General features: G+C 45.2%; 1 protein-coding gene across 12 annotated transcripts in view; it reads left to right on the top strand.

Moving 5' to 3' along the window:
- The window catches only part of PPP2R2B (protein phosphatase 2 regulatory subunit Bbeta), a 456,957-nt gene that overhangs the window by 431,161 nt on the left and 13,656 nt on the right, over positions 1–12,140 (top strand). For all 12 annotated transcript variants that reach the window (XM_047731093.1, XM_047731088.1, XM_047731087.1 and 9 more), the window contains one exon: positions 8,552–8,721. In XM_047731093.1, coding sequence (XP_047587049.1) covers positions 8,552–8,721 — 170 coding nt within the window. The remainder of the gene's footprint in view (positions 1–8,551; positions 8,722–12,140) is intronic.

The raw sequence follows: 12,140 nt of genomic DNA, 5'->3' as shown, positions 1-12,140 counted from the left end.
TCTGGGCTCTCTATTCTGTTCCATTGATCTATGTGTCCTTTTGTGCCAGTATCATACTGTCTTGATGATGACAGCTTTGTAACAGAGCTTGAAGTCTGGAATTGTGATGCCACCAACTTTGACTTTGTTTTTTCAACATTCCTCTGGCTATTCAGAGTCTTTTCTGGTTCCATATAAATTTAAGGATTACTTGGTCCATTTCTTTGAAAAAAATTGATGGTATTTTGATAGGGATTGCATTAAACATGTAGATTGCTTTGGGTAGCATAGACATTTTCACAATATTTGTTCTTCCAATCCATGAGCATGGAACATTTTCCATTTCTTTGTGTCTTCCTCAATTTCTTTCATTAGTGCTTTATAGTTTTCAGCTTCTTTGCCTCTTTGGTTAGGTTTATTCATAGGCATCTTACAGTTTTGGGTGCAGCTGTGAATGGGATTAACTCCTTAATTTCTCTTTCTTCTGTCTTCTTGTTGGTGTATAGAAATGCAACTGATTTCTGTGCATTGATTTTATATCCTGACACTTTACTGAATTCCTGTATGAGTTCTAGCAGTTTTGGAGTGGAGTCTTTTGGGTTTTCCACATAAAGTATTACATCATCTGCAAAGAGTGAGAGTTTGACTTCTTTGCCAATTCAGATGACTTTTATCTCTTTTTGTTGTCTAAATGCTGAGGCTAGGACTTCTGGTACTATGTTGAATAGCAGTGGTAATAATGGACATCCCTGCTGCGTTCCTGACCTTAGCGGAAAAGCTCTCAGTTTTTCCCCACTGAGAATGATATTCACGGTGGGTTTTTCATAGATGGCTTTGATGATATTGAGGTATGTACCCTCCATCCCTACACTTTGAAGAGTTTTGATCAAGAAAGGATGCTGTACTTCGTCAAATGCTTTTTCAGCATCTATTGAGAGGATCATATGGTACTTGTTCTTTCTTTTACTAATGTATTGTATCACATTGATTGATTTGTGGATGTTGAACCAACCTTGCAGCCCAGGAATAAATCCCACTTGGTCGTGGTAAATAATCCTCTTAATTTACTGTTGGATCCTATTGGCCAGTATTTTGGTGAGAATTTTCTGTGTTCATCAAGGATATTGGTCTGTAATTCTCTTTTTTGATGGAGTCTTTGGTTTTGGGATCAAGGTAATGTTGGCCTCATAAAATGAGTTTGGAAGTTTTCCTTCCATTTCTATTTTTTTTAACAGTTTCAGGAGAATAGGTATTAATTTTTCTTTAAGTGTTTGGTAGAATTCCCCTGGGAAGCCATCTGGCCCTGGGCTCTTGTTTGTTGGGAGATTTTTGATGACTGTTTCAATCTCCTTACTGGCTCTGGATCTGTTCAGGTTTTCTAGTTCTTCCTGGTTCAGTTTTGGTAGCTTATACATCTCTAGGAATGCATCCATTTCTTCCAGATTGTCAAATTTGCTGGCATATAGTTGCTCATAATATGTTCTTATAATTGTCTGTATTTCTTCAGTGTTGGTTTTGATCTCTCCTCTTTCCTTCATGATTTTGTTAATTTGGATCCTTTCTCTTTTCTTTTTGATAAGTCTGGCCAGGGGTCATCAATCTTATTAATTCTTTCAAAGAACCAGCTCCTAGTTTCATTGGAAACTACTGTTTTTATATAAATGAATGCTGGCTTCCCCACTCTGATACCTGGGAGCTCTGCCACACTCAGACACCCCTGGTCTGTCCGTGACCCCGAGGGTCCTGAGACCACACTGTCCCGGCTAGGGCTCTACCCCCGCTTATCATCTGGAGCAACATCCCTCAGTGGAACAGACTTCTAAGAGTTCCAATTTTGAGCTCCACTGCTTGCTGGGAGGCGGCCCCTCCCCCCATGATCTATCTTCCCATGTATCAGATCAGATTCACTTCTCCACATGTCCTACCTTCCGGAAAGAGGTAGCTTTTCTGTTCATAGAATTGCTGCTCTTCTTCTTTTCGATCTCCGGTTGAGTTTGTAGGTGTTCAGCGTGGTTTGAGAACTATCTAGCTGAACTCCTGGGACAAGATGAAATTTAGATCTCCTACTCCTCCACCATCTTGCTCCTCCCTCAACAGTTTTCTTCTAAACTCTTCCTCAGTCTCATCACTTCATCTCTTTCCCAGGATTGCAATCCCATCTTCAGTTACCCTGTGGTCTGAGTTCTCTCTGGTGAACAGTGCTCTGCCAGACTCCATGAAGGAGAATATGCTTAGTTACATGCAGACATGTTCCTAGTCGCACAGATTATAACACAAAACTCTTTCTGTGCGGGACACCTAATATACCCTGTAGGACTTAAAAGAAGTGTTGGTTGTTTTTGCCTATAGCATCATAACCCCAGGTATTCTGAGGAACTCTGTACTAGAGAAATGATAGGCTTCAAGTAATGTGTGAAAAAAAAAATACAGTGAAGTAGTAGGGAGGGAGATGATGTGATCCGATAAGATCTGAAGGCAGGACAAAAGCTGTTGGTTCTCAACCAAGGGTAAGTCATACCGTCCCAGGACACAGTTGGCAATTTCTGAAGCCATTTTGGACTGTCCCATCTGGGGCTTAGGGATTTAGTGGGCAGAAGCCAGGGATGTTGCTAAAGATCATATAGTGCCCCAATAACAAAGAATGATCCATCCCAAAATTTGTTAGTGCATAAGTTGAAAAGCCTGGATTCCTAAAGAATAAATTTTTTCTGTGTGCAGGACTTCTCAGCACCTCTAATAGGCTAATTGCATTGTCAACCCCCAAAACTGAATAGGAGTTCCCCAAGCTCTTTTGACCTTACATTCCAGTATCCCTGATGTATTCCTGAGTGCTCTGCTGAAATCATGCATTGTCAACCCCCAAAACTGAATAGGAGTTCCCCAAGCTCTTTTGACCTTACATTCCAGTATCCCTGATGTATTCCTGAGTGCTCTGCTGAAATCACCTCGGGAAGACTATCCTAGAGTACAGGGGCATTGGTAGAAGAAAATTAAAAGACAAGACCTCTGAGATTCACCAATCTTATGATCTGAGAGGTGGGAGGCACTTGGTAGACAATCCTACCTCCTTCTTATGACAGACAAGAAAATGAGTCCAGAGAGCCAGTGGTGGTCCAGCCTTTGAAATGAGAGGCAGATCAGAGGTTAAAAACATAAACTGGCAACAAACCAAGTTAAAATCCTTGCTCTGCCTCCTATGAGCAATAGAACCCATGCCTGAGTTGACTGACTAGACTGATTTGTCCAAACTAGAAATAATACCTATGAATATCGAGTGAGTTAATGTATACAAAGCACACAGTGTAATTGTTCAACAGATAGTGGGTATTATTAGGGGCTGCTAATTTGTGTCCAGCCTGGATTCCAACATAGCATCCATGACTCCCAGGCTGATCGTCTTTTCAGTTTCCCATATGAGTACATGGGAAGGTAAGAAGGAGTAGATAAACAGAAGTGGGCACTCATAGGTACATCTAGAAAAGTAGGGAGTCCACTTTGATTCAGTTGTTTGAACAGGGAAATGATATTGACAGAGCAAGAAAAGGGCTGATTGTGGAGACAGTGTGACAAGGATGCAGACAGAGGGTCCTTTGAAAGCCTCTTCTCACTAACCATATGATCCTGAGCAAGCTACTCGGCCTCTCTTGGCCGGTCTCATCTCTAAGTAAGGGCAGTGAGAGTACCTTCCTTATAAGTGTGAGCATAAGTGGGATCATGTGTACAAAGCCTGAGGACCAAGAAAGCATAGATACCATTACTGCTGTTAGTGTTGTCATTGGGGTCTCTGAGACACAAGCTCCCTGTTGGCAAATCTGACACATCCCCACTGCTTCAGTCTGGGCTGTTAGGATGCTCATCCAGAGTCCTTCCTCATGAAGGAAACAAAACTTGTCTTTGCTATGTCAAAGGATTCTTCTTTTCTCCTCCTGATGGCTTTATGTTCTAGAAGCTAGTTGAAAACCATGTAGGTCAGCAGGATTGTTAATGCTAAGCCAAGGGTCTCCAAGAGAAATGCCCAGGCACTTAATCCTTTTGTACCACATGTTTAGTAAATTACATGGAACACACAGTGGTTGTTCCATCTGTATTCCCTAGCTGGGTCCCCAGCACCTTTCTTTCCCTCCGATAATGCTGTAAAAATCTCACTTACTCGTGTCTGTAACTAAATGTGATCAGTTAACATTTGTCCTTTCCTCTAGCCTGTGAGTTCCATGAGAGTAGGACTTGATCTTTCTCCTGGTGTCCTTGGTATATAGGGCCTGGCATGTGTCCATCCCACCCCCACCAAAAAAAAAAAAAAAATACTTTGTATGTCCTAGGTGATGTACTAAGTGCTCTGTGCATATGTGTGCATGCATGTAAAAGATACTCAAATAGCTGATAAATGATTGTTCAGGCTGAATTACTGAAAACCTTGAATTACAGATAACTTCCTATGGAAGGTATTTATTTATTCATACTTTTCAAGGAATTGGAACAAAGTCGAGGTGAATAGAGCATTGCTTTTTCCTTTCAGGACCTAGTGAGTTAATAAGTATTATCTTCCTGTAGAAATTAAAAATAACTTGTCAGTATTCATTCAGCTAACATATTTAGTGAGCATGTCTTATGTTTCAGGGACTACAGCAGGGCAAAATAAAAACCCCTCCCCTCATAGAGCTTGTATCTTAGGGGACACAAAATACATTAAAAGCCAGTGCATATAAACTGGTGGAGAGGGGCATCGAGAAGGAAGGTTGTCTTGCTGCTGACAGGCCACAGAGATTAGAATCCAGAGGTAAGAGATGGCCTGGGGGTCTGGGCTTATTGTGATATGAGGGTCTTGAGTCATACAAAGTCCTGAGATCCCCAACCTATGCTTGCTGATGATGTAGTAAAACTTGAGCTCATGAGCCCTTATTGTAGAAACTGTATTTCTACAGTGTTTAAAATGAGTTGATTCTGTTGAGGACTTTGGCTATATGAAAAGGATAGCGTGGGAGCAGTCACCATTCACCTCTCTACCCGCTGTCATCTAATTAATACACAATTTAAAAATATCCAGTGTGATAACCAGGGGGTAAGAGCCTTCTGGCTTTGTGATTCCATGATTCTATGTAGACTCTACCCTGGTTACCTGTTCGGAGCTGCATGAGGCAGGGCAGAACCGCATCATGGTTAAGAACAAGGGCTTTGAAGTCAGGTGGATTTGCGTGCAAAATGCAGCTCTACCCCAGTTGAGCTGTGCTGTCCTCAGACGGGTTACAAAACCTCTCTGTGCCTTCGTATTTCATATCTGTGAGCATCATTCCTATGGGAGAAGATTAGTGTAAGGACTAAATGAAATTAAACATGTAAAGCGCAGAGCCTGGAACATAGGAAGCTTCCTGCAAATAGTCATTATCAACACTGTGAATTGTTGCTGCTAAATGAATGAATGAAAAGAAGTCATGGAGTGGATATTAAAACCTGGATATGCATAGACAGGGAATAAGCCGCAAAGTGCTGTGATGGCCGGTCCATTGTCTAGAACCTACCCTCTTGGGTCATACACAGTAATTAGTGGTGGGCTGATGAGAGAATTGTCTTCTTTCATTTCCCCTCCATCTTCTGGGGCTGTCATTTTTGGGCTTTACGAGGTTACTACCCTAGCATCCCAATGAGCCATGTATACGGAGAACAGATTGCTAGGTATAATCTTGTACACCTTCTTTATGTCACTGAAATAGCCCACAAGTCCTATAGTCCTCAGTCCCCAAGTCTCAGTCTGGAATAAAATATGATTAGCTGATACAGAACCAGTACATGCTAATGAGGATAAAAATAGCTCCTGACATTTATTGAGAACCTACAGTGTGCCAATCATATGTTCCAAGGAATATGCGTCCCCTTTCTGCAGCTGGGAAAACTGAAATCTTGGAGTAGGAAATAAAATGTGAACAGCTGGTAAGTGACAGAGGCAGAAATTGATGGGCTGCAGGAGCCAGTGTGCTGATCCCATCCCATTTACGGCAGGTGCATCAGGTGGAGAGGACCATGCCTCAAGGCTCCCACTTGTCTGTTGAGATGTTTGCATGGGGCTTGCCTGGAGTTTGAAAGTCCCCAACCCTCATGAGGTTCTGTGCAGGAGAAACTAATGTGAAGATCTAGTTCTCGATTATGTTCTCAGAGTCCAAGAGCCTTCCCGAGTGCTTAAAGTCCAAGAGGTTTTTCTGTGTCAGTGGGTTTAATTCTCAAGTTCAGTTCTAATTGATGAGGGGTTTTTGTGGTTCTCTTAAATGGTGAGGTGACAAATATTTTGGTTTGGCTGAGAGTTTAATTCGGCAAGGTTTGAAAGGCAACTTATTATAGCCTTAGGTTTTCTACATGGAATTCGATACGGACTCTGAGTGTGTTGAGCAAGAAAGAGAAAGCTCTGGAGGATGTGTTACCTTGCAGAATGGTGTTCCATGTAGCCAAAAATTGTGATACAAACACTTGTTAAGTGGAACCATATTCAATTACTATTGTTACAGGTTAAAAGTAAGTATGGACAAATGCACCTAACTCCCCATCAGATATGCTGAGCCCCTAGACAGCAAAGAATTCATTCACTGATCTAGCTTTGGTTCTAATCAAGCAACACATGTTTATTGAACATTTGTGTGGAAGACTTTCAGTCCATAGAAAAACCAGAAAGAAGCTGACAAAGCAGTTGAGATAAAAGCAAATGCAAGGGGGCACCTGGGTGGCTCAGTGCTTGAGCCTCTGCCTTCAGCTCAGGTCATGATCTCAGGGTCCTGGGATCGAGTCCCACATGGGGCTCTCTGCTCTGCAGGGAGCCTGCTTCCTCCTCTCTTTCTCTGCCTGCCTCTCTGCCCACTTGTGATCTCTGTCAAATAAATTTTAAAAAAAAAATCTTAAAAAAAAAAAGCAAATGCAAGGATTGTTAAATAATAATGGGAGAGTACCTAAGCTCCTATTAAAAAAGCAGGCCAGACCAAGTTGGCGGGGGGCGGGGGGAACTCTTCTACAAAAAGATCATTTAAGGCTAAGATAGTAGTGAAAGATGAGATCTGTGAGTCCCTCAGAGTTTGAGTCAAGGAAGGTAGAACAATGGGGCATAGAAATGGGAAAGGTCAAGATATAGCTAAGCTTTGGGGCACCTGGGTGGCTCAGTGGGTTAAGCCTCTGCCTTCAGCTCAGGTCATGATCTCAGGGTCCTGGGATCAAGCCCTGAATCGGGCTTTCTGCTCAGCGGGGAACCTACTTCCTCCTCTCTCTCTGCCTGCCTTTCTGCCTACTTGTGATCTCTGTCTGTCAAATAAATAAATAAAATCTTAAAAAAAAAAAAAAGATATACCTAAGCTTTATTCTGTACATTCAGTTTGAACCAGAGAAGTTCAAAATCAAGGTAGATAGGGGGCGCCTGGGTGGCTCAGTGGGTTAAGCCGCTGCCTTCGGCTCAGGTCATGATCTCGGAGTCCTGGGATCGAGTCCCGCATCGGGCTCTGTGCTCAGCAGGGAGCCTGCTTCCTCCTGTCTCTCTGCCTGCCTCTCTGCCTGCTTGTGATCTCTGTCTGTCAAATAAATAAATAAAATCTTTAAAAAAAAAAAATCAAGGTAGATAGACACAGGACAGCCGCTTCCGATGGGATCTGCTGTCCAGCTGGGGAGGCTTGCGTTCATTCCTCTAAAGTGGAAATCAGGTGAGGCTCAGCCAGGGCCATGATGGAAAACTGTGACCTAGAGATATGAAAATAAATATCCACATACAAGCCTGTCCATGAATATTCATAGTAGCCACAAAGCAGAAACCCAGGTGTTTATCAAGTGTTAAATCGATATATTACATGTGGTGTATCCATACAGTGGATATGTACCCATATTCTGCCATAAACAGGAGTGAAGGGCTGATACCTATGACAGCATGGGTGAACCATGGCAACGGGGCACCGAGGGAAAGCAGCCAGTCACAGGGAAACTCCATCTCCTGTAATTCCATTTATGGGAAATTAGGCAATTCCATAGAACAAGAAAACAGACTAGTCATTTCCTGGTGCTGCAGGAGTAAGGAATGACGACTAACTGCAAATGGGTATGGAATTCTGGGGGCGGGGGGAGAGGGAAATCAGTTGATGAAATCGTTTGAAATGTAGTCTGCGGTGATGCTTATACAATTATGTGATTATACTGAAAAAAACCAATGAACTCTAAACTACAAATGAGCAGATTTTTATGGTACATAATTTTACATCTCAATCTTATGTATCTTAAACGCATTTTTTAAGCATCTCAGATGACTCCAATGTTGATAGGAGCGGTAACACACAGAGATCAGGGGAATTGTGAAATAGATACGTCACCTTGGAGCTTGGCAAGGCTCTGTGCCCGACCTCTGAATGGTACAGGTCCTGGGCGAGTCCTTCCATGAGAAAGAAAATGCAGAAACCAGTGACCACTCTTTCTGCTTCCAGGTTCTGTCTCAGTAACTTACTTACATCCTGCAGATTCTACTCCAGTGAGACTGCTGGCTTTCTGACTGGCCCAGACGTGGTAGAGTTAGGTGATGAGGATGTACTTATTTTCTCTTGTTTTTGCTTCTGTTCTGCAGTTTTTGAAGAGCCCGAAGATCCAAGCAACAGGTCGTTTTTCTCTGAAATTATCTCTTCAATTTCGGATGTGAAGTTCAGCCACAGTGGGAGGTATATCATGACCAGAGACTATCTGACCGTTAAAGTCTGGGATCTTAACATGGAAAACCGCCCCATTGAGACTTACCAGGTACGGACCACTACCTACCCACAGGTACACAAAGCACTTCCTTTGCGGGCCTCCATATCAGCTTCTGGCTGAAAGGCTTACAATGTAAAAGAGTAAGAGACCATACATCATCATGTCATGTATATTGAATAAAATGGTGCAGTCTGTAAGTGCCGTAGGGTATTAGACAAGGGTACATAAGGAGGGAGCTTGAATTCAATTTAACCCGTATCTACTGAGCGTTTAATGTGGGCTGCATAGTGTACATAGAAGCTACACAAGACAGCGATGGTGCTGCTATCCTAGAGCCGACGGTCTGGTGGAGAAGCCCAGGGATGAACAGGGGACTGAGTAGGTGGTGATGCTAGAGATGGTACTGGTGTTACGGAACGCGGGCTGGATCCCGCCCTAAACAACCAAGCGGCACTCGGAGACCTTGGAGGAGGTTTATTTCACACCAGTGGGCCCAGAAGAGAGTAATCGCTCAAGGTCTGGGCCCTGAGCACAAACAAAGGGGGTCATTTATACATTTGTACTTCTGTATCTGTGCCACTCTTGGGGCGGCAGTCGGTGGGGCTAGGGGGGAACCTGGAATGGCCCTCGGGCCCGGACTGGGATTCCCCTGCTGGATTGGTCAGCTGCCTCAGAACACAGATTTTCCTTATCATTCCCCCCTTTGATGCCCCTTTAAACACCTGGTTTAGAGGGCATTGTCTATATTATCTACAGGGCAGTAGTAAGTAAGAAGCATCTGGAGTCTGACCCTGGCAGTTGGTGCAGTGGTAAACCTGGTGAGGGCATTAAAAATACAAGGACTAAATGCTACTGTGAGGAGCATAAAGAGGAGGCCGATGAGGAGGGGAGAACCAAGGGAACCATTTGCCGGTTACAGTAATGCAAGAGTTTGCCCCCTGCCCCTCGCAGGGTCGGGCTAGCTGAAGGCAGTGAGGGGAACTGAAGACCAGGACTGACTGAGGTCAGGAAAACCATAGTGAAATGTGCTTCAGAGGAGACAGCAGAGAGCGTATGAAAGTGGGGTCCACAACCTTAGAGAGCGCCATCGTGGCTAGCCCGACAGCAGATAAAACCTGTGGACAAGTACGGGCAGTAAAACACTTGGGTCATTCCGTAAACCACAACAATGGCATGTCTCTGGGGAAAGTCCAGAAGGGGCAACAGTGAGTCCGACCCCTACAATAAGGGATATTGTGCTGGTGAGAATTAGGGGTCATGGTGAGCAGGTGTCCATCCATCGGTGGGGTCTTGGCGGAGGCAAAGCCAGAGTGCCTCTGCGGGGTTTAGCAGGACTTCCCACTGGTATGGCTCTTCGTCTGAGAGATGGGCTTTTTTCACTCTGGAGTGGTGGACCCATGGGGTGACACCAGAGACTCTAAGGGCAGTAGGGAAAGTTAGAACAACAGAGTGAGGCCCTGTCCACTGTGGCTTGAGGGGGTTCCCTTTTTCAATCTTTGATCCAGACTGAGTCTCCTGCCTGGAAGGAGTGCACCTGAGACCCTAAGGAGATTGGAGCCCTCTCAATGGTGTACCTTTGTCATTTACTTAGGGTGGCCCCCAGGGCCTGAAATTGTTTTTATTTTTTTATCCCCAATCTGATGTAAGTTTCCTGGAAGGCTCCCCAGGCACAGGGGGAGGCCATCCATACAGTAATTTGAAAGGGGAATGACCTAGTGTCCCAGGCGTGCAGCAGGCATGGAGGGCCAGGGACAGCAGATCCGGACCTGGGAGGCTAGTCTCCTGACAAAACTTTGCTGAAGTTCCCTTGAGGGTGCGATTCATTCACTTTACTTCCCCTGAGCTTTGGGGCCAGTAGGCGGCATGGAGCCTCCAGGAGATGTGAGAGACATGGTCAAGACCTGCACAGTATGGGCTCACTGTTACTATGGATTGTTAACGGCAGGCCAAACTGGGGCACGATCTCCCACAAGAGGACTTTGGTTACTTCCCGGCTTTGCTCAGTCCTGGTCGGGAAGACCTTGACCCATTTAGAGAATATCACTAGGAGACATCTGAACCCCCTGCTCGGCTGCATGGCTGTGAAGTCTATTTCTAGATCTTTGAGAGGGGTTACTCCCCTCCTCTGGATACCTGGCGGGGGCCGCAGTGCTGGCCAAGCATTATATATAGCTCTATATAGGTTGTGCATTGCTCACTGGTTGCTCGGCCCAGGGTTGGCAGCTGGCCGATGCCACCATGCTTCTGGAGGAGGGCCTCTAAGGCCGTTTTTCCCAGGTGGGTGAGTGGGTGGTCTTTTTAGACTAGATGCCCTCCTATTGCTGTTCGGATGAGGACACGTCCTTCTGGCATCACCCACCATCACTTTTTAGTCAGGGTGGCTCCCTTAGCCATGGCCCTTTTTTTCTTTTTAGTGTAACTGCGCAGAAGGACTTCTTCTGGGGGTGTCAGGACCATGGTGAGGGAAGGGGCTCTGTCCATGTCCTTACTGGCTGCGGTCTTGGCAGCCTCATCTGCCAGATGATTTGCCCATGCTATGGGGTCGTCTCCTTTCTGGTGTCCCTTACAGTGCAGGATTGCTACTTCCTTTGGAAGACCACTGGGTGGAGGGAGATGGCTACCTTGCTGATGGCCCGCAGGTCTTGGACTATTCGATATCCCCCTACTGTCTTCTTAACTGGTGGGACTGGGGTGTTCCAGGCTGACTGGCACTCAATTAGAATACCTGCTTCTTTAAGTCTGGCCAGATGTTCTAGAATGCCAATCTTCACTTTTTGTTGGAGGGGGCGTTGCCTTTGCCTCTGGGGTTGGGCTCCTGGGATCAGTTCAACAAGGATAGGGGCCCAGTTCTGGGCTAGTCCAGGTGGGCTGTCCTTAGCCCATACTGAAGGTGAGCCTCAACTCCGGTGGGCCATTTGGCTGGGCCTGGGCACCAGGTAGCCTCCATTTTTTTCCTTGGTGTGGTGATTGCTGGCACCAGAGTCCCCGTCTCCTTCTGCCCTCGGTTTAATTAGAGACTGTTGTCCCAGTGACCTCCAAGTTTATCTGAGCCCCAAGCTTAGAGAGTATATCTCGGCCCAGGAGGGGGATGGGGCAATCAGGTAACTAATAAAATTCATGTTGGACCTTATGGCCCCCGAGTTTACACTGACGAACCTGGCAAGAAGGCTGTTGTATTGTCCGTGTCCTGGTAGCCCCAAGGATGGTTGCAGTCTCTTGTTGAAAGGGGCCATGAGGGAGGTGACAACAGAGTGCTTGGTCCCAGTATAACCATAAAAGTCACTGGTTGGCCTCTTATTTGACCATGGGCTCATGGGGGCTAAGAAGAAGACAGCCTGGTCCCCCTTAGTCTGAGTCTATTTCAGCAAGGCCTATAAGATCCCCTTTTTGGAGTTTTTCCTTGTAGCAGCTGGGCTTTTGGGCCTTTCCCTGGTTGGGACATTTAGTTTTTTTTAATGACCCTTTCC

Source organism: Lutra lutra, chromosome 5 (assembly GCF_902655055.1).
Source record: "Lutra lutra chromosome 5, mLutLut1.2, whole genome shotgun sequence".
Lineage (NCBI taxonomy): Eukaryota > Metazoa > Chordata > Mammalia > Carnivora > Mustelidae > Lutra > Lutra lutra.
Note: the sequence above shows the minus strand (reverse complement) of the source record. Positions and strands in the feature narration are given on the sequence as shown.